At 37.1% G+C, this 21606-nt stretch overlaps 1 protein-coding gene across 3 annotated transcripts; it reads right to left on the reverse strand.

The window, feature by feature from the left end:
* Positions 1-202: 202 nt before the first annotated feature.
* ZXDB (zinc finger X-linked duplicated B) lies at positions 203-17348 on the reverse strand. Of its 3 annotated transcripts, none has more exons than XM_074360034.1 (2): positions 13811-17341; positions 203-7221 (listed from the first exon to the last, which is right to left on the reverse strand). In XM_074360034.1, exons 1-2 carry the CDS (start codon positions 16265-16267, stop codon positions 7198-7200), a joined length of 2481 nt encoding a protein of 826 aa, XP_074216135.1. In that variant the 5' UTR covers positions 16268-17341; the 3' UTR covers positions 203-7197. The 3 variants fall into 3 exon arrangements, with proteins under 3 accessions (XP_074216135.1, XP_074216134.1, XP_010948281.3); XM_074360033.1 differs by lacking the exon at positions 203-7221 and adding an exon at positions 7233-9667 and having other exon boundaries at positions 13811-17348; XM_010949979.3 differs by lacking the exon at positions 203-7221 and having other exon boundaries at positions 10860-17337.
* Between the last annotated feature and the right edge of the window lie 4258 nt (positions 17349-21606).

Below are 21606 nucleotides of genomic sequence, written 5' to 3' on the forward strand. Positions count from 1 at the left end.
AGTCTTTATGTTTGTACATATGATAATGTTCATTTGTGTAACATTCCAGGACACAAAGTACAAACTATTTACTTCAGTTACTTGCTAAAATTTGTGTAGTACAGATGACAGAAACAGGGACTATTCTGAAGAATTATTGTATGTTAAAATGTTAATGTTTTAAAAGTAGAAAATATTAAACACACATATATTTATCTGGTAAAAATATGCAAAATAATTTATTGGACATTAGTGAACAATAATTAAATGGATAGAAATTTATACACTCTGAGCTTTCATTTAAATGAAAATTAATTCAGAAGTTATTTATTCTTGGCTAAAATCTAAGACACTAAACATATCTACTTTATTCATCATTAATGAGGTCCATGGGAAAGCCTAAAATGCTACAATTTTTTAACACAAAGGAAACAGGTAACTATTCATTTGAATACTTAAAATAGAAAAACAGTTATGTTTATTTGGTTGACTTCTAAAGCACATATTCTGAAATATTTCCTAAGACTAAAGTAGAATGTAGAATACAGAAGAGTCAGGTGTCTTTGCTATATATTCCAAGATGATACAGAAAATGGAAATGAAGTTTTTCTGAACATGCTTAAGCTAATAATATTTTATATAATAATTTTACTTGAAGATACCACTTACAACATGCTTGTAACAATTCTCTTTCTTTATATTTAAATAAGAAGCACTGCTATTTCTGGAAATTAAAAAATCACAATAAAACTCAGGTCTTCCATTTTAAGGAATCTTTGTATTGTTAGAAAAAGAGAATTATTTTGTCAAAATCTTTGCTCACAAAGTCAAGAGCACAGTTTTCTTAAATGCAATGTAGCATATGAAAATTTCAGGTGAAAAGGAACTTACATACATCTTATTTAAAATCATCTACAGATTTAGAGAAGACTTACCTTGTCAAACATTATATTCCATAAAAAATGAAAGAAGGGCTAGAAAGACTTACAAAAAGTATCAGCAGTTTATCAAAATTATTTCCATAAAATATGAACTAGATATTTAAATAACTAACAGATATATTCAGAAAATATGCAAAATCTTCATTGTTATTAAGCATTTAACCAAAACATTGGGAAAATCCTAACCAAATAAACACAATTTTGCAAATGGTCTTGAAGATCATGGGTTTGAATCAAATAACAAAAGGAAAAAATAAAATAAGTTGTGAAAAAATAGTTAAAAAGCCAAATAGTATATTCTAATAGGAGAAAAAATATTTTAGAGTCATTTGGATAGATACAAAACTCTATAAAAAATGCATATATACAGAAAATTTTAAACTCTAGATGAAGGGTATATATCAAGATTATTGAATTGAAGCATAAACTGGATATCCAAAAGAAAAAAAATTAATTTTGTTGCAACTAACCTCATGCCAATTGCAAAAATTATTTCCAGGGTAGATTGTGGATCAAAATTTGATAAAAAAAAAAAAGTGTTTCTAGATAGTAGTAATATAGTAGAGTATCTTCATAATCTTGGGGGTATTCAACAGTGTTTTTAAAGACAAAAAGCACAAACCAAAAAGGAAAACACTGAAAACTGGACTATGTTAAAATTAAAACTTTCCTTCATCAAAACACATTACTTACAAGAGGGAAAAGACAAGGATAATATCTGTCATATATCTAATCAATGAATGCTTTTGTCCTAAATATATAAAGAATTTTTAAAAATCAATAAGAAAAAAAAAAAAGACGAAACTCTCACTCACTTAAATAAGCACAAGACAGGAACAGGCACTTCCAAAAGAAGATATCCAAATAGCCAATAAACTATTTCAAGTTCATTAGTCATCAGAGAAATGCAAATTTTAATGAATTACTACTAAACAACCAATTAGAATGGCTGTTTTTTTTTTTTTAAAGTTGAAAATACCAATGGTTGTCAAGAACATGGAGCAACTGGAACTCTTAAATGCTATATTTATAAACAATTTTGGGAAACTGACTAATGAATTTAAAACATACCCTGCCATATGACTGTACCACTCTACTCCTAGGTATGTAAGCAACAGAAATCTATATGCAAGTGAACTGAAATATATACACAAGAAAAGCATTATTTGAAGTAGCCAAAATCTAGAAACAACCCAAATGCCCATCAACTTTATTTTTACTTTTATTATTTATTTAAATTTTTAAAAATTCTATATTTTTAAAGGTTACTTTACATTTACAGTTGTTACAAAATATTGGCTATATTCCTCATGGTGTACAATAATAGGTCCTTGAGCCTACCTTATACCCAACAGTTTGTACCTCCCAATCCCTCTTCCCTCGCTTGCCCCTCCCCCCACACTGGTAACTACGTTTGTTCTCTATCTCCGTGAGTCTCTTTTTTTGTTATACTCACTAGTTCGTTGCATTTTTTAGATTCCACATACAAGTTATATCATACAGTATTTGTCTTTCTCTGTCTGACTTACTTCACTTAGCATAATGCCCTAACAGTCCATCCTTTGGATCTAACTCCTAAGGCAAAATAAACAAACGGGACCTAATTAATCTAAAAAGCTTTTGCATAGCAAAGGAAACTATCTACAAATTGAAAAGACAACCTACTGAATGGGAGATATTGGCAAATGATATTATTGATAAGAGGTTAATATCCAACATATATAGACAGCTCATAAACCTCAATATCAAAAAACAAACCACTCAATTAAAAAGCGGACAGAAGAACTGAATAGACATTTTTCCAAAGAAGAAATGCAGATGGCCAACATTCACATGAAAAGATGCTCACCATTGCTAATCATCACGTCAAAACCACAATGAGATATCACCTCACACCTGCAAGAATGGCTATCATCGAAAAGAACACAAATAACAAATGTTGGCAAGGATGTAGAGAAACAGGAACCCTCCTACACTGTTGGTGGGAATGTAAATTATTGTAGCCACTGTGAAAAATGGTGTGGAGGTTTCTGAAAAACTAAAAAAGAAAAAAAAAACAAACAAAGAACTACCATGTGATACGGCAATTCCACTCCTTGTATATATTTGAAAAAAACAAAAACATTAATTTCAAAAGGTACATGAACCCCAATGTTCGTAGTAGCATTATTTATAATTGCCAAAATATGGAAGCAACCTAAGTTGCTATCAACTTTTGAAAGCGTATCAAAATTAATGAACTACTAAACTGAATAACTTGAATGAATCTCACAAACATAATGTTGAGTAACTGAAGCCAGGAACAAAATAATACTTACTATATAATTCAATTTATATAAATTTATAAAATAGGCAAAATTAACCTATAATAATAGAAGTCAGGATAGTGGTTATCATTGGGAAAGAGTGGAGACTTTGAAAGGGAGAGGATATAAGAGGGGTAGCTGAGGAGCTGAGAGGATTCTGTTTTTTGAATATAGTGGTGGTTACATAGTTCTGTTTTTCACATTCATTTTCATCAAGCTATACACACATTTTTGTACTTTTTTTCATGTATACTTCAATAAAACTATTTAAATAGAAATTTAATAAATGAAAAAATATATGAAATGCTACATGGTTGCCTGAAATAAAACAAGAAATAATTAAAACATATATTTAAAAATGTTTACATATAGGCTGACATCTGACTATACTGAAAATGATAGTCAACAAACTTCAAATGGTAAAACTTTTAAAAGTTATTGATTTCGATGAACTGATTCAAATATCCACTGTAAGTTGGAAAGAACTTTACAGAGTTTTTTTTTTTTTTGTGGAAAGCACCATCTACTAAAAGTGTCAAGTAAAATAAGAAACACACAATTTGACAGTATTCAACTACTTTTAGGAAAGTAAAAAAGAAAAAAAAACATGACTATTGTAAAAATGCTCTTATTTTTTAAAACAACCATTTTTTCAATCTCTGGAAGTAAATTTCAATGCTCTTTACTACTGCCTTTCATAATGGATACATGAATGGAAAGTTAGTTCAATGTGAGCTGCAAATCCATGTTATATATTACCTTGTGAAATAGTTTTGTAAATCCTTAACAAAATATTAGCAAACAGAATCCAACAACACATAAAACATCATACACTATGATCAAGTTGGGTTCACCATAGGAACACAAGGATAGTTCAACATATGCAAATAAATCAATGTGATACATCACATCAACAAGAGAAAGGACAAAAACCACTTGATCATCTTAGTAGATGCAGAAAAAGCATTTGATAAAATTCAACACCCATTTATGATAAAAACTCCACCAAAGTGGATATAGAGGTAACATATCTCAAAATAATAAAAGCTACTTATGATAAACCTACAGTCAGCATAGTACTCAATGGTGAAAAACTCAAAACCTTCCACTCAAATTTGGGACAAGACAAGGTTGTATACTCTCACCACACCTATTCAACATAGACTTGGAAGTCCTAGCCAGAACAATCAGGCAAGAAAAGGGAATAAAAGGGAATTAAAGGGATCAGGCAAATTGGAAAAGAAGAGGTAAAACTGTCACTGTATACAGAAGACATGATACTATATATAGAAAACCCTAAAAGCTCCACACAAAAACTACTAGAACTAATAAAATAATTTGGCAAGGTAGCAGGATACAAGATTAATGTACAAAACTCAGTTGCATTTCTTTACACTAATGATGAATCAACAGGAAAAGAAAGTAATTAAGCAATCCCTTTAAAAATAGCACTCAAAGTAATAAAATACCTAGGAATAAATCTAACCAAGGAGGTGAAAGGCTTATACACGGAAAACTACAAAACATTGATTAAGGAAATCAAAGAAGACTTAAAAAAAATGGAAGGATCCCATGCTCCTGGATTGGAAGAATCAATATTGTTAAAATGGTCATAGTACCCGAGGCAATCTACAGATTTAATGCAATCCCTATCAAATTACCCAGGACATATTTCACAGAACTAGAACAAATCATATTAAAATTTATATGGAATCACAAAAAAACCAGTATTGCCAAAGCATTACTGAAGGAAAAGAATGAGGCTGGAGGAATAACACTCCAAGAATTCAGACAATACTACATAGCTGCAGTGATCAAAACAGCATGGTATTGGTACAAAAACAGACATATGGATCAATGGAACAGAATAGACAGTTGAGAAATGAACCCACAAACCTTTGGTCAATTAATCTTTGACAAAGGAGGCAAGAACATACAATGGAATAAGGACAGTCTCTTCAGCAAATGATGTTGGGAAAACTGGACAGTAACATGTAAATCAATGAAGTTAGAATACTCCCTCATACCATACACAAAAATAAACTCAAAATGGTTTAAAGACTTAAACATAAGACAAGACACAATAAACCTCCTAGAAGAAAACATAGGCAAGATATCTCACATACTTCTCAGCTAATGTTCTCCTAGGGAAGTCTACCCAAGCAAAAGAAATAAATGGGATCTAATTAAACTTACAAGCTTTTGCACAGCAAAGGAAACCACAAGCAAAACAAAATGACAACCTACAGAATGGGAGAAAATATTTGCAAAATGTGAAACTGACAAGGGCTTGATTTCCAGAACATATAAACAGCTCATAATACTTAATAAGAAAACAAACAAACAAATTCAAAAATGGGCAGAAGACCTAAACAAGCAATTCTCCAATGAAGACACTATTTACAACAGCCAAGACATGGAAACAACCTAAATGCCTATCAAGAGATGACTGGATAAAGAAGTTGTGATAGGTGTGTGTGTATGTGTATACATGCATATATATGTATACACATATATATGCATATATACACACATACATACACGCACACATATATACATACATACATACAATGGAATACTACTCAGCCATAAAAATGATAAAATAATGCCATTTGCAGCAACATGGAAGGCCCTGGAGAATGTCATTCTAAGTGAAGTAAGCCCGAAAGAGAAAGAAAAATACCATATGATATCACTCATATGTGGAATCTAAAAAAAAAGACAAATTAATTTATATACAAAACAGAAATAGACTCACAGACATAGAATACAGACTTCTGGTTGCCAGGTGGGAGGTGGGTGGGAAGGGATAAACTGGGAGTTCGAGTTTGCAGATACTGACTGGTATATATAAAATAGATAAACAAGCTTATACTGTATGGCACAGGGAAACATATTCAATATCTTGTAGTAGCTCATGGTGAAAACGAGTATGAAAGTGAATATATGTGGTTTCATGTGTGACTGAGGAATTATACTATACACTAGAAATTGACACAACATTGTAAACTGACTATACCTCAATGAAAAAAAAGAAATAGTTTTGTAATTGTTGAGGATGAATCTATAATGAATCATAGTCAGAATTACCTTCCAAATAAATATTAATAAATATTGGTATATTTAAGAACTGTGCATATTTTGTATTTGGATTCAATGTTTAAGTTCCATAAAGTGCCATTAGAAAAAATATAATACCAGTTAGTCAATTTTTTAAAGTCTCAATTAATGACCTAATGTTTTAGATGGAGTTTAAAAAATAGGCTTCTATATATTCATAATATATGTAAGATTATATGTATCAGCAAACTTGATAAATGTAAATGGATAATTTTAAATGATATAATCAAATCGCTTTTTTTCCCTATGAAATTGATCTTAACTACAAGATTTACATACTGTCTTACTCCTCAAGTTTTCCAAGAACTCTATCACTGATTTTTGAAAGGGAGAAAACTGGCCTTTTTCCATTTTCAAAGTAGCCAATATTTGAAGGCTGTAATTCAAAATATTTATCTTAACAGATCTCTAAGCTTTATTGTTTCCAAAATACATAGATGACTGTAACATATTCATATAAGTTAGGAAAATATGCCCCACATAAAAATTAGTCAAAAAAATTTTAATGGAGATAAAATATTAAATATTGACACTTTCTTTTTAACAATTATGAGGCTTGAATCTGATTGAATTATTGTTAAAATTATAACTAAATGATTAATAATTAGTGCCAAGAACCCAAGAATATGTGAATTTAAGGGAAAAATGCTAAGTCTTGTTATAAATAGCAAGTTCTGATTGATGCAGGCACTTTTGACAGGAAAGCACTCACTGTGGCATTACTATAAGTTTGAACTAGCCTGGGATGAACTGCTGCTGCTCCATTCATGGAATTTCCACTAGGGTTCTCTGTTCTGGCCAATTTCCAAGCAGACAGGTGGAGAGTTTCCTTCTATCACAGGAACCAAATTTCACCCGGAAGTTATCTTTCCACTCTATGTTGTAAACAGAAGAGGAGATTAGTCCTGTTTAAAATAAATGGTATTCTGTTGCAATTATGCTCTAAAGAGAATATTTGAAACTCTGTTTTTGTTGCCTTTTCTGATTGTTTTACATCTTGGACGCTCAAAATTGATTATCATTAAAGAAAGTTTTATTTTGCTATTGTGGAACAGACATAAAGTGTTAAGCTACTATCTTTTATCTAGAAATAAAACCACATGCTTGCTTGTGTACTTGGACACTCCCACTCCTACCCCAGAGCACTGATTAACTTTAGGTTCCTCCATGTTAAAGTCTAACTCTCAGCCTCAAATTTTACATGAAATTAATTACTATAGCCTTCATTCTAGATAATGTGTCTATATGACAAAATAAATCTTGTGATCACATCATATAACAAGAAAATTAATTTCATATACAAAGTGAGGGCTTTAATACATTTTCTCACTAATAAAATGAGAAAGAAGGTGTAAAACCTCTAGGATCACTTCTAGCACACATCAAATCAAAGACTGTAATTTAGAAATACATCATATAAAGCCTATTTCATTATTGATTTTCAATTTTTTTTGCTATAGTTTACCAAATCTACTTCTAAGACACTTGTCAAAATTTTAGTTTAGAGTAATTTTGTTCTAATGTTTATGCCTTTATTATAATTGATTTATCCTGATCAAAATGTATGTCCACTAGTAGAAAATGATACCTCTTATTCTGGTAAAATCTGCAAAGTACCCGTTAGAACTCTGTAAATACACTGGTTTTAATAGTTTATCATCTAGGTCATACATGACACATAAGAGGTAAAATATTTATTAATGGATTAATGAGTTAAACTTAGGTGTAATACCTCAGAGTGCTTCACATATTATGTACTCAATACATAGCTGCGGATTGGTAACTTGGTAAATAAGTATAAAGGATGCTTGGTATTAAGGTATTCAGAGTTTGCTGGTGTTTTCAGATCGCTGTATGCTTCCTTTTAAAATACTGAGTTAGGATGCTTTCTTTAGAAAACTTGACAGTTAAAAGAGTTTGTATGTCTTTACATGTCAGCAATTAATAAGAATGAAAAATTACTTTGTTGACAATGTAGATTTCTATCAAATTTACCATTAAATACAGTATAATTCCTGAAGAGTTAGTCAAGCTTCTTCTTTAATTTTTCACTTACTTTTTCTTCCACTCCTTGTGTTCTCTCTTTTAGTGGACAGGGGAATTATAAAATGGAGAGACCATGGTAGCAGTTCTCATGACTATGTTCTTATGCCATCATTTGCCTTACAATTTCTCTAGTGACAGGAGTGATTCTGGCTAAGGTGCCACAAGCCAACCTCACACAGACCCAGGGCTATTGGACTTTGACAATTATACTCCTGCCTGCTCCAACTGAGACAAATGAAGGTAAAACTCACTCCAATAAATCAAGTTTTCATGAAAAATTGTTGAAATTCATGACAAAACTTCACCAAAATATGACGAAGTCTGTAATAATACATAAATTATTTTTCCTTAACTATAAAATGGAACAACCACTAAATCTTAAAAGCAATAGTAGAAAAGACACTCAACATACAGCAGAAGCTGCATAACTCATTTCTATGCAGAGTAGTCTGGAGTGGTAAAGTTACATCAAGTTGGTGTTTGCCAGTAGAAATATAATAAAAGCAAAATGTGTAATTTTTAATTCTTAAAAATTTAAAATTGTGATCATTTGTAATTTTAAATTTTCTATATTCACATTTTAAAAAGTAAAAAGAAACTGGTAAAATAAATTTTAATGTTTTATTTCATTATGCTTAAATATTCAAAATAAAATGTTTTCACCCCTAAAAAAATAAATATGTGAGGTGATGGTTTTGTTAACTAGATGGAAGTAATCGTTTCACAATGTATATGTATATCAAATCACCACAATGTACATTTTAAATATTCTATGATTTTGTCAGTTATAACTCAATAAAGCTGAAAATACTCAAATATTATTCTGTATGTAGCTAATAAAAATACTAATTAGTATTTTATATATTTCATTAGTATGAAGTATTTTAATTTTTGTGTGCTAAACCTTCAAAATCTGACTTGTATTTTAAAGCACATCTCAATTTGGATGCTAAATTTTCAGTAATTAAAGTAAAATTTAATCCTACTAAAACAATAAAGTTGTGTTCAACAGAAAACATTTTAAACTGTTTCAGATTTTAATTTAATTAAGGATTCAGTCGTGAATGTGAATGTGAATACTAGCCACTTTTCAAGTGCTCAACAGCCACATATGACTAATAGTTACCATACTGGTCAGTGTAGATCTAGATCATTCAAGGCAAGATGAGGAGTCCTCTGATCATTCAAAAGGAAGTAAAAAGGATCAGAATTGTATAGGTAGTTCTGAGCATGCCTGAGTGAACCAAGAAAGAGGAAGTAGCCCTCTGCTGTCATCTGGAAAGTAGACAAACCACAATATAGATAGTTTATGTAGGAATAAATATGCTTTATAAATTATCACTTAACTAAATACCAACTTTACATACTCATTTCCAAAAAGGACTCTTCCTTACTTACCTCACTTGGTTAGTAAAAATATGATTATTACAGTCCCCAGGAAAGCCTGAGTAATTCCTAATTTATCTCTAATGATATCTATCTCCTTAATGAAATATCTGTTCCTTTCTTTCATTTCCCACTGACACCACTCTAGTCTAGGTTTCATGTTTCATCTTATCATACCTGAATTGCTGCAGAAGATTTCTCACTGGTTTTCCTATTCCAGTCTCTGCCATCTAATCCATTTTGTACACATCCATTACATTAACCTTTCTTAAGATATCATTTTCTTGATCTGACACCTCTGTTAAAATATGTTCACTGGCTCTCATCTATGCTCAGAATAAACTCATTATTTTCACTGCTTTTTTTTTCTTTTTTACCTGTTGGTCATTTTGGTACCAAATTAAACTTTTCCTGTTTTTGTTCTTCATTTGTTTAATGTATTTTTTTTTCTATTTCCTCTCATCAACTGCGATCTTCTTAAAGGTCAGAATTGCATGCTACTCTTCTTATAGAACCCTCAATATGTGGAATTTCCAGCTAATAAACTGCCATCTAATATTTCTCTTGGATAAGAACATGAACAGTTTAGGTCACAGAGACAAATAAACTTCATAATCTACCCATGTTTCACTCCTGTGATATATCACTCCAGCATTGTGTTATATCAATTATACTACTTGGTAAAAATGCCAAAGCCAACTTATTTTTAACTTACGATTGATATTATCAACAGAGCCCCCAGAAACACACTTCTTTTTGAACCATCATGTTACTATGCTTCCCACTGACAAGATTTTTTAAATAAACCAATGACTGAGGAGCATCAGAAAGGAAACAGAATGAAAACATGTACCATCATTAAAAGGTGTGACAGCAATTTCAAGCCACCATCAACAGAAATTTAACTTTTTACCTTGAAAGTATAACAGAGTTCACCAATTTTCTAGAAAATGGTGTTGAAAGAGAAATTATTTGAACAAATTTGTTCAGTGAAATCCTGTGAGTCCATGAGAAAAGTAACATCTTACTTTTGAAAAAAGTAACATTCGTCCTTTGAAAATTCAAGCAACAAGTAGGAAAATATAGTTAATGCTTTTTTATTGAAAGGAAGGTGATTTAAGGAATTAAAGAAGTCACAGTATTAAATTCTCTTCATGTTTAAGTAATTTATTTGATGTTCACTACTTGTGTGTTCATTTAAATCCTTGACACATGTCAACTGCCACACACAAAAAATAGTGGTCAATTTAAGAGGTCTTAATGAATAACAATATTTTTGAAATGTGCTTTATGAACACAAATATTTCCAAAGCAAAAAGAGAAAAACATTGAATGAGTAGACACAATGAAATTCTGAGCATTTCTCTGATTAACAAAAGTATGCAAACTTTTTGTTTTTCACTAATTGAGTAAAACCATTAAAATATGTGTGTATTCTCCCATACACACAGTACATAAACATTTCAAAGTGGCAAAATTTTAGTGCACTGCCAAAGTTCTATAATTACTGTCAGCCACAGACACTCACATGCAAACACTACTGGGCAGATACACTACAGCAAGTAAGAGAGTTTTAGCAGAATTCCTTGGCAAAACCTTTTAAAAACGGAAATAATAAAACAGAAATCCACTTCTCATCTGAGCAATATAGAAAATAATGTTTTTTATCATCTGAGCCATATATCCACACAGTATTATCTAAAGCTCAGAAAATAACTTCTTACTGTACATACAACTGCAGTGTACACTCAGCAAACTTTATTACTGGAAGAAAATGGGCTGTGAGGAAGTCTGAGGAATAGTGACAGGAAGATATCTATCCATTCAAAAGTAAAAAGAAATGCATGGCAAGGACTAGAATGCACATGCAAGGGAGTGGACTGGGGAGAAAGTAAACAGAAAGTAACAGAAACCAATTAAAGTAGAAAACAGCAGCTAGTTATGACAAAGAAATAAATCATGAAAGTTGGATAGCTGGGAAAGGAGAAGTAAAATGAATTTCTCTTCTTTGTTTTAAAGTATATATAGAACTGTCAGTCACTAGACAAAATCCTTATGGAATGTGCATTTGCTAAAATGCCATATGAGTTACAGCACAGACTTTGGCAAAACGACCACAAAGAGTTGTTCTGAACAAATAAGACATCAGTTGTGAAGATGTTCCACAAAATTCAAAAGGCTACACTCATATAAGACAGACATTTTACACAATATTCAGCTTCAATCTTTCTTTCCAACTCTCAGAAAATACAAACAATGAGCTCTCCAGGCCGCAGAGAGGAGGAAACTTTCTCTGCTCCATTGTTACATGGAACAGCAAACTCTGAAGTCACAGCAAAGTCTAAATTTGGAAGCAGAGCAAATATGATGACAAATCGATCTAATGAAAAAGGATACATATATACCTGTAATATTTCCACTCATGGCATTACCCACAGAAATTCCTTGGCAGGGGAAATTATTCAGTGGAGTGAACAAAGAGATTCCCTATCCTGCTTTACCCTAATTCTCCTGAACTTTATTGAAGGACTGAGAGGGTAAAGGGATTATATAAATTCATCAATGTATGTCAAAGCACATAATATTTTTCCCTCCATATTACAAATTGGAAAAGATGAAGAGTCTAAGGGGTGTTAGCTATGTGTGTGCATTGCTACGACCATTTGACAGCTAAGAAATTGAGGCTTCATGAGATAAGTTTATTCAAGGCCACTTACCCAACATGAATTTGACCCAGAATCTGTTTCGTGTCAAAGTCCTGGCTGGCACTTTCTACAACAAAGCCTCCCATCATCAAGAGAGATAAGGAAGATTAATGGTGAGTATAACCAACACATTTTTGCTTTTTCTCCTTGTTAGTTCTATCATTATTTAAGAAAATATACTGGCATTGAATAATATTTCTATGAAACTTTTATAAATGCCTTTAGCAGCATTTCTTCCTCTGCAAATAGTAACTCTGTAAGAATAATTCACGGTATCAGAAGCACAAGTAATCATGAATTAATGCATTGATCACCAACAGCTGCAAATATCACGAGAGAAAACCAGACATTATGTGCCACCTGGTAAAAAACAAAACACAATCTATGAAACATTCCTGTCCCACAAATCACATTTTCAATCTGATCAAGTCTCTAGATCTAACCACCAAATTAAGGAAACAGAGGTTAGAGAAACCTGACACCACAGGGATGTAATCACCAAAATTTAAGACTATGGCGAATGCTAAATGTGAAACAACCTCATTTCTTCAATGAATAAAACTGCAAGGAAAGAGACAACAGGGAAAATATAGATTACAAACACACTTAAGAGACTCACTGGGATCCTAACAATAAAAAATATTAAAGCAAGTAGAACTTATGAGACAATTGGAAGTTGGAACCCTGACTGAATAATTATGAGTATCAAGGAATTACTGTTAACTTTAAGTAAGATAATGGAATTGAAGTATTTTCCAAAAGAGCCCATGCTTTATAGAACTATAGACTGCATATTTATGGATTAAATGATGCAATGTCTGGTATTTATTTCAAAATAATACTGGAAGAGGGTGAAATGGAGATTAGGTAAACAAGAATGTTCATGAATTGATAACAACTGAAACTGGGGGTCAAGTACATGAATGTTCATTATACAATTATGTGTACTTTATGCATGTTTGGAAAAAAAAGCACATGCAACATCCTTGAAAAATGTCCTAATTCTTTCAAGGAAACAAGTATATTATAAAGGAATTACAGAGCTGAAAAGACCTTAGAAACGATCTATTCAAATCACCTCATTTTATAAATTAGGGGAATTAAGGCTCAGATACGTAAGTGACTTGCTCAGGTACACACAACTTGTCCCAGTTCCAGGCTCAAGATCACAATTTAAATCTCCAAAATTCTAGCCCAGGGCTCTGTTCTTTTTCAAACCTGTAAGAAATAACTGCATTTAAACATTTAGTCCAGAATATTCTTAAAATTGAGTATCATCAATAAAAGTAAGCCATGTGGCAAGGAATGAATAGAGTTTAGTTCATACCAAAAATGAGCTGCCAGTCACTGTGATAAGGTCTGTTTCTTTCTGAGACCCATGGTTTCCTGCTGGATTGGAGAATCCAAACTGGGTTTCTTCCTCCTGTCCAAAGAAGTCGGAGCCAGGATGTACACTCCATTCCGTTTTGGTTGGCGGAAGTAGTTCTGAGACACTGTTTTCACAAAGGGTGCTTGAAGGAGTCAGAGCATCTGTGTCTACTGTTAGCTTGCTGCTGGGGGTCAAAGCTTGGGGCTCTTGACTCGAGTTTTTCATAGCCAAAGAGCCCAGAGATCCCAAGGACCCCGCACTTAGACTTGAGACGTCATCCATATCTAAGGGGCTCTGCTGAAAACCGGCAGCTGTCGTTCCAAAAAAGAGTGAGGTATCCAGACTTTGAGGAAGGTCGCTGGTGGCCATCAAGGCCGGAGGGTCCACAGCCTGCCCTAAGGAATTATTATTATTGGCAGGGAGGTTCCCTGCCAGAGTTGAGTTCACAGAAGCCACATCAATAGTCAGGATTCCAGAGTTCACCAATGCCGTGTCCAGCACTGCAGCAGAACTATTACCAGGCACATCAGAGAAGAGAGACACTAGCTCTGCATCACTGAGGTCATTCTGCCCCTGGCTGGTAAGTTCACTGCTAGGCGTAAGAGAATTTGCAGCTTCTAGCTGAGCTAAGAGATCCTGGCGGAGGTTGTGCCTTTTGGCCATGTGGGTCTTCATGCTATGCTTGGATGTGAAGAGTTTATTACAAGTGGAGACCGGGCATCGGCTTTTCCAAGTGTCCACATCCTGCAAGTGTTTCTTGGAGTGAATGTAGAGACTACTGCGAGCAGAGAACCTGGCACAGCAGCCTTCCACAGGGCACACAAAAGGCTTTGTACCCAAGTGGGTTATGCTGTGGCCTTTCAGGTGTTCGGCCCTTGTGAAAGATTTCCCACAGCCTTCCACAGGGCACATGAACCTCCGGTCATCGTCGTGCTTCCTTTTGTGCCTTAGGAGTTTGGACATGCTGGTGAAGTTCCAGCCACAGCCCTCAAAGTCACAAAGGAACGGTCTCTCGCCGGTGTGGCTCCGAAGGTGAATTTTCAGCCGACAAGCCTTGTCGTACTGTTTGCTGCAGCCAGGAAAGGAGCAGGAAAAGAGTTCCTGTTCCCTGAAGTGGGCGCGGTTATGAGAAAACAGGGCACTCACTGTGATAAACGTCTTCTTGCAGCCAGAAAACGCGCACTGGTAGGGCCTCTCAGGCTCGAAGTGGCTGCGCTGGTGGGCACTGAGCTTGGCTTGCGTGGGGAAGGTCTCCTCGCAGACCTCGCATTTGAATGAGTTCTCCTGCTCGTGGCCCTTCATGTGCGCTTTGAGGTTATACACGGTGGTGAAGCTCTTGCCACAGCCCTCTGCCGGACAGCCGAAGGGCCTCAGTTTGTCGTGCGACTGCAGGTGCCTTTTGAGCTTGTAGGAGGTGGTAAAGGTCCAGCCGCAACCGCCCAGGGGGCACTTGAAGGGCCGCTGGCCCTGGCTGCTGCTGTGCGTCAGCAGGTGCACCTTTAGCTGGTGCTTCTTGGCGAAGGTTTGTCCGCACTGCGCCTCAGGACACAGGTACAGCACCACGCCCTGGCCCGGGCCGCCGGGCCCGCGGGGGCTCGCAGCAGCAGCCGGGCCCTCTGCTTCCTCCTCAGGAGCAGGGGCGGGCGCGGGTTCGGCCCGCTCCGCCAGCAGGAGGTCAGGCGGCAGCTCAGGACAGTCGCCAGGCTGCGCGGCGTGCGGGATCCCCGCTGGCGGGACGATCAGACCCCCGGGCTGCGGGGCAGGGGCGACCCCAGGAGCCCAGGCTGGCGGTGGGGGCGTGGCCAGGGTGAGGACGCCGTTCTCGAAGCGCAACAGCAGGTTTTGGTTGTGAATAGTGACGGTGCCCGCGAAGGCCGCAGCGGGGCCCAGGCCTGGGGCGGGGATCGGGGCCAGCGCCGGGACTGGGGCAGGGATAGCGGACAGGCTACTGGGGCCCAGGCAAGGGCGGCCCTCGGGGTTCGCGCCGCTGTCGTCCCCCTGGAGCCGTGGGCCCAGCCCGGCCTCCTCCCTCCACACGGGCCCTGCGGCCTGGCCGGCGCCCGCGGTCTCTACGTCTCCACCCACCGGGTCCAGCAGCACCAGGAAGAAGTCATCGCTGCCGCTGCCGCCACCGCCGCAGCTGCCGCCACCACCGCCACCGCCGCCACCAGCGTGATCGGGCCTCGGCGCCAACGGGCTCGGGCCCGGGCCCGGGCCGGGGGAGGCCGCGCGGGCCTCCTCACGCCGCCGCCCGGGCCCGCCATCTTGGGGGCCCCGGAGCAGCAGGAGGCGGCGCGCGGGGGCCTGTCCGGCCCGCGGGTCAGGACCTCCGTGGATCCGGCCGCCACCCCCGGGGCTGCCAGCGCCGCCGCCCTGTCGCGTCCCGCGAGCCGGGAGCAGCCTCGGGATTTCCATCTCCGCGTCCGTGAGGCTCCACTGGAACCAGAGCCGCGGAGGAGGCGCGACCCCGCCCCCTGCCGCGGGCCCGAACACGTTCCTGAAAGAGAAAAAAAAAAAAATGTGCAATGCGCAGAAACTGGCCCTATCAGATATTAAAACGTGTTTAACGCCACCGTGATTTAAATATTCTGGTAACTGGGCTCTACAACAGAACAGAAAGCCCAGGGGCAGCGCCTGGTATTCAGAAATAAGTTCCACGTTTAATATTAGTAAGAAATCAAGGAAGTCTTCCCAGGTACAGGAGAAATGACCTCACTCAGTAACTGGTGCTGGAATACCTTAGATATCTATCTGCTAAACGCAACCTCACTGTATGTACTAAAGTAAACACACCCCCAGCCCCTCCCATTGCTAAGTATGGTGATTAGTGCTTCTCAGGTGCGAAACAGTGTTTACTGGATGGCTGGCTGGATTGATAGATGAGAAGATGAGAAAAAATTCCTGAGAGAATACACTATGTGTCAACATTAACCTACCATAGTGCTACCAATTCCTACTGAAAATGATGTCTTTTAAAATTTTTTTCCTGGACAACTTCCATATCCAGAACTGTCTTGAGCAACGTCCTCAGGAAAATTTGTCGCACAGTTAAATTTTTTGTCCTGCTGATGCAGAGATTAGAATGAGTTAGAGGTGGGGCCAGAACGGATTAGCACTGTTCAGCCTAGAATGCAAAGCTTGGAGGATGAAACAATTTATATTGAAATCTGGAAAACCCAACCCACTCCTGGGTTCTCCCTATAAGGTGCACAAGACGAGATGTACCAGTTAAGTGGGACAAGGTTAGACCCTAAGTCACTGCAATGGACTCTTCTGAGAAAAAGGCACAGATGACCATGCCCAAGAGCCCCATTGAGCCTGCGTGCAGTTAAGTGTGGTCCCCCAGTCTCACTGTAATGGATTTGGCCACTGATGGCTAATAATGCTCTTGTAAACGATGATGATGATGGTGATGATGATGATGATGATGATCCAGTTTGTCTGTCATCAGTGAACTGGGAATTGATATAAATATAGGCTGAATTATCTGGCAAGAGAAAGGCTTGGAGTGATATGATGGGGTATCTATAGTTTAAATAATCCCTTCTTTCCTCTTCTTTCAATGATAATGGGCACCTGCTGATCTCTTGATTAAAAGATCAAGTTTTTCGTCCATAGCAAATCAAACCTCATCCAAACTTCTACATCACATATTTTTCTCTGTATTTCATTTTTTGGAAGAAGTATTTTTCAAACCTGAGATATAGAGGAGTGCATAAAATATATCTGCCAGGTTTAGATGATTTATAAAAGCAAACACCCATGTAACCAGGACCGAGATCAAGAAATAGACCATTGCCAGCCTTCCAGAATACAGCCACTGTGTTCTTCCCAATTGCAACCCACACCCTCCCCTAAGGATATAGTCACTATCTTGACTTTGTGATAATCATTTCAGTGCTTTTTTTGATGTTTTTTAATACAACTTTTGTATGCATTCCTAAACAGTACAGTTTATATGAAGTTAGATCAGTGGAATCATACTGCATGATCCCTTTTATGGCCTGCTTCTTTCACTCTGTATCGTATTCATTTGAGAGACTTATCTGTGTTGTTCATAGTAGCCATAGATCTTTTGTCTCCATTGTTGACTAGCATTCCGGTGTATGACTTTAGCAAAGTGATTATGATACACTGTTACCATTCTACAGTTGATGGACACTAGGGTTGTTTTTAGTTTGGGACCATTATTATGAACAATGGTGCAATGAGCATTCTTGGGCATTTTCCATGGGACACATGTTTAAAAGTCTCTTGGGTATACACCCAAGAACAGAATCACTGGCCCATAGAGTATGGATATCTTTGGCTTTTCTCAATGATGCCAAATTGTGTTCTGTAGTGGTTGTACCAATTTACAATCCCTCTAGTGACAGAGAGAGTTCCTGCTCCTGCACATCTTCATCTACACCAAGTATTGCCAGAATTTAATTTACCTTTTTTACTGCTGCTATTAATTTTTTGCACATGCTCATGTTTATGAGCCTTTTGGCTTTTCTCTGCTGTGAAAGGCTTGCTCATGTTCAACTGTTTCACCATTTTTCTATTCTATTTTCCATCTTGTAGTTACTGATCCAATGTGTTATTTATGTGTTTTCATTGTATTTTAAATTTTTTTGAGGGGAGGAGGTAATTAGGTTTATTTATTTTTAGAGGAGGTACTGGAGATGGAACCCAAGACCTTGTGCATGCTGAGCCTACACTCTACCACTGGAGCTATACCCTCCCCCGCTATTTATGCATTTTAAATACCAGTCCATCAGTGATTATATGTGTGGCCAAAATATTCCTTTGCTTTGTGTTTGTATTTTCTCTTGCTTTATGCTGTGCTTTGTGACAGAAGATCTTAATTGTAGCACAGTCAGTTTTATTGTTTTTTCCTTGTAGTTTGTTCTGTTCTTTTTCAAGGAATCTGTCCCTGCCCTGCGGCCCTGAAAATATTCTCTGTGTTGTCTTCTTAAATATTTATGGTTTTGCCTTTCACCATATGTTTGTGTATAGTGTTGAGTAGGGTTCCATTTTTTTCCATGTGAATATCTTATTGACTCAGTGAACCACTTGTTGCAAAGTCTGCCCTTTCCAAACGGATTTGCAGTGCCACATGTGTCATAAATCAAGTATCAGCCTATGTCTGGACTAGTTTATGTACTCTTTATTAAATACCAGGGCTCTATTCATCTATCTATTTAAAATACCACATATCAGTATTAATTACTACAGCTCTGTAGTCAATCCTGATATTTGGATAAAGCCAGTGAATTCTACCTTGTTCTTCAAGAGTATCTTGGGTCACTTTTGGCTCTTTTTGATTCCATTTAAATTATAAATTAATCAGAAAAATTCAGCCAAAATCTTGTTTGGGGTTCCAATTAAGATTGTGTTGAACTTTTAGATTTGAATTCTTGTCAATAATGAGTGTTATTGAATGGCTATGGTCCATCTCTCCTTTTAATAAAGATTTCTCTAATGTGTTCCAATAATATTTCATATTTTCCCCATAAGAGGGTATTTTATCCTAGGTACTTCATATTTTCCAAAAACTATATTTGAAATTTTCATTTTGTAAATTTGTTGCTGGTGAATAGAATTCATTTAGCTTTTGTATGTTAATATTTTATCTTACAAACATCTTCCTAAACTCTTAATGATTCTACTAATTTGTCTGTGAATACCTGTAGAATTTAATGTATACAATCATATACTCTTCAAATAATGCCAGTCTTACTTCTTCCTTTCCAAGCATTTTGTTTCTTTTTCCCCCTTACTGCTCTTTCTGGGTGATAGTGGACATCCTTACTTGATGTGGCTGTAAAAGAAAGGTTTCAGTAATTCCAAGGATGATATTTGCTGTCAATGTTGTGTTCTGTACCAATCTGGATCCAATCAGGAGATGGAAAGTACACAGCAGACAGGGGAATTTTAGCATAAAATTTAATGTAAAGAATTATTAAACTATGACAAATGTATAATATAAGATAACTCTATATGGTATCCTGGGGCTGAGGGAGCATACCCAAAGAAAGACAAACTTGGAGTGTCTGCCCCTCCTCAAGGCTGGAGTTCACACCTCATTAGAGAAGGTGTAGGAGAACCTACTGGATGGCAGAGAGTTGCTAGTTTGCTAGCACCAGAGCTGGTTTGCAGAACCAGAGCTGGCCTACAGTTGCAGGGTAAGCAGAAAGCAACCCTGTGGAGGACATCATTGTGGACAAGCCACAGCTGCTGGTCCATGTGTGGGCACCAGAGGTCCTCATGGAGTTGGATGCCGCAGCTAACAATGCCCTATATGATGTTGAGAGGGCTGCAGCCTTGGGAGGAATACAGTAGATAAACCTGGTAGTGGGGTGGAGTGGGAGAGAAATCAAGTGGAGAGAATCAGTGGGCAGGTGGCTTGGAGCACAGTATGTGCCTCTGAAGAGGGTCACAGAAAGCTGATGACCAGGCCGCACTGGGATTGCATGTACCATAGTTATTCTGGGCATATGCCTGAGGCAAAGCACCTAGGATATCCTCCTACCCAAACTTCTGACAACCAGAAGTCACAGGAAAGCCACTTCCTCCTTACTGAAGGAGTCCATCCAGTGTCTTCTACTGAGAAAGTGTAACATCATGATCGCTTTGAAGGAGGCATACTTAAAGTAATTAATCCATTCTCAGATGGCAGATACTAAAGGGCTAATTTAGAACAGAGAGGCAATATATTAATAATTGGTTTCATATTCTTTATCAGTTTAGGGGAGTCCCTTCTATTCTTACTTTGCATGAATAGTAGGCACCCTATTTATCATCATGTTGTTACTCTGGTAAATTAATGGTTAAAACAGCAGGACTGGCCATTTCCAGAGTTTTAAAAGACTGCTTATAATTCTTTCTGGACCAGTGGTTCTGTGGCCTGAATTGAATTTTGCTCCAAAACTCAGGCTCTGGCACAAAGGGATGTCCTGGGGGTAGGGCAGAGAAGCTGTGAGCTCTGCATTCTAGTCACACCTAGGGCTTTCCTTCTCTACCCACAAGGAGAGTCTTGGTGTGTGTTGTGATTGCCCCTTCTAACGTAAGTATGAATAGCGTATGTTTTCCTCAGGAATAGACTGGTTATACCTGAAATGCTGCTCTACTCTCCTGGTAGCTGTACCTGAGCTAAACAGAGAGAGAAGATGCTTGGATTTAAAGCCATGCCCATTGGAGCCCTTTCCATGGAGGAGTAGAGCAAGAGATTCCTGTGTTAGTCTCACAAAGAGTATACATTTACCAATATTGGCAATTTGAATGCTTTAACTGCTCTTTCCTTGATTGCTTTTAGGCTCCAAAATGGACAAATCTTAATGGGAAAAAATGGCACATAATTTTGCCATTCTTAAATGACAAATTGTTCACTATTTAGTGATTTAACTGGCAACTTATACTGGGAAGGAGAGACAATTTAATTTTTTAAAAAAGCTTTTTCTTTTTCTCTGCCCATGTTCAATAGATAGAATAAGATACCACTAAATCAGGAGGAAGCAATACTGTAATAATCACTCATCCTTGGAATTTTGTACTCTCTTCCTAGTACTGCCAGTGCATAAAGCATATTCACCTCTTCTGTTTAAAGAACACAGAGGGTAAATTAATTCACAGCCTTTTGTTCACAAACAGGACTGGGCTAGCTTCCTATCTCAGGCACCCTGAGACCTTGTACATGAGGATCTGATTATGAACAGTGGGTGTATCATCTGAATACTGTTTGGACCTGCTGCCCAGGCTCTCTTAACTGC

The sequence above is a fragment of the Camelus bactrianus genome, chromosome X (genome assembly GCF_048773025.1).
Source record: "Camelus bactrianus isolate YW-2024 breed Bactrian camel chromosome X, ASM4877302v1, whole genome shotgun sequence".
NCBI lineage: Eukaryota > Metazoa > Chordata > Mammalia > Artiodactyla > Camelidae > Camelus > Camelus bactrianus.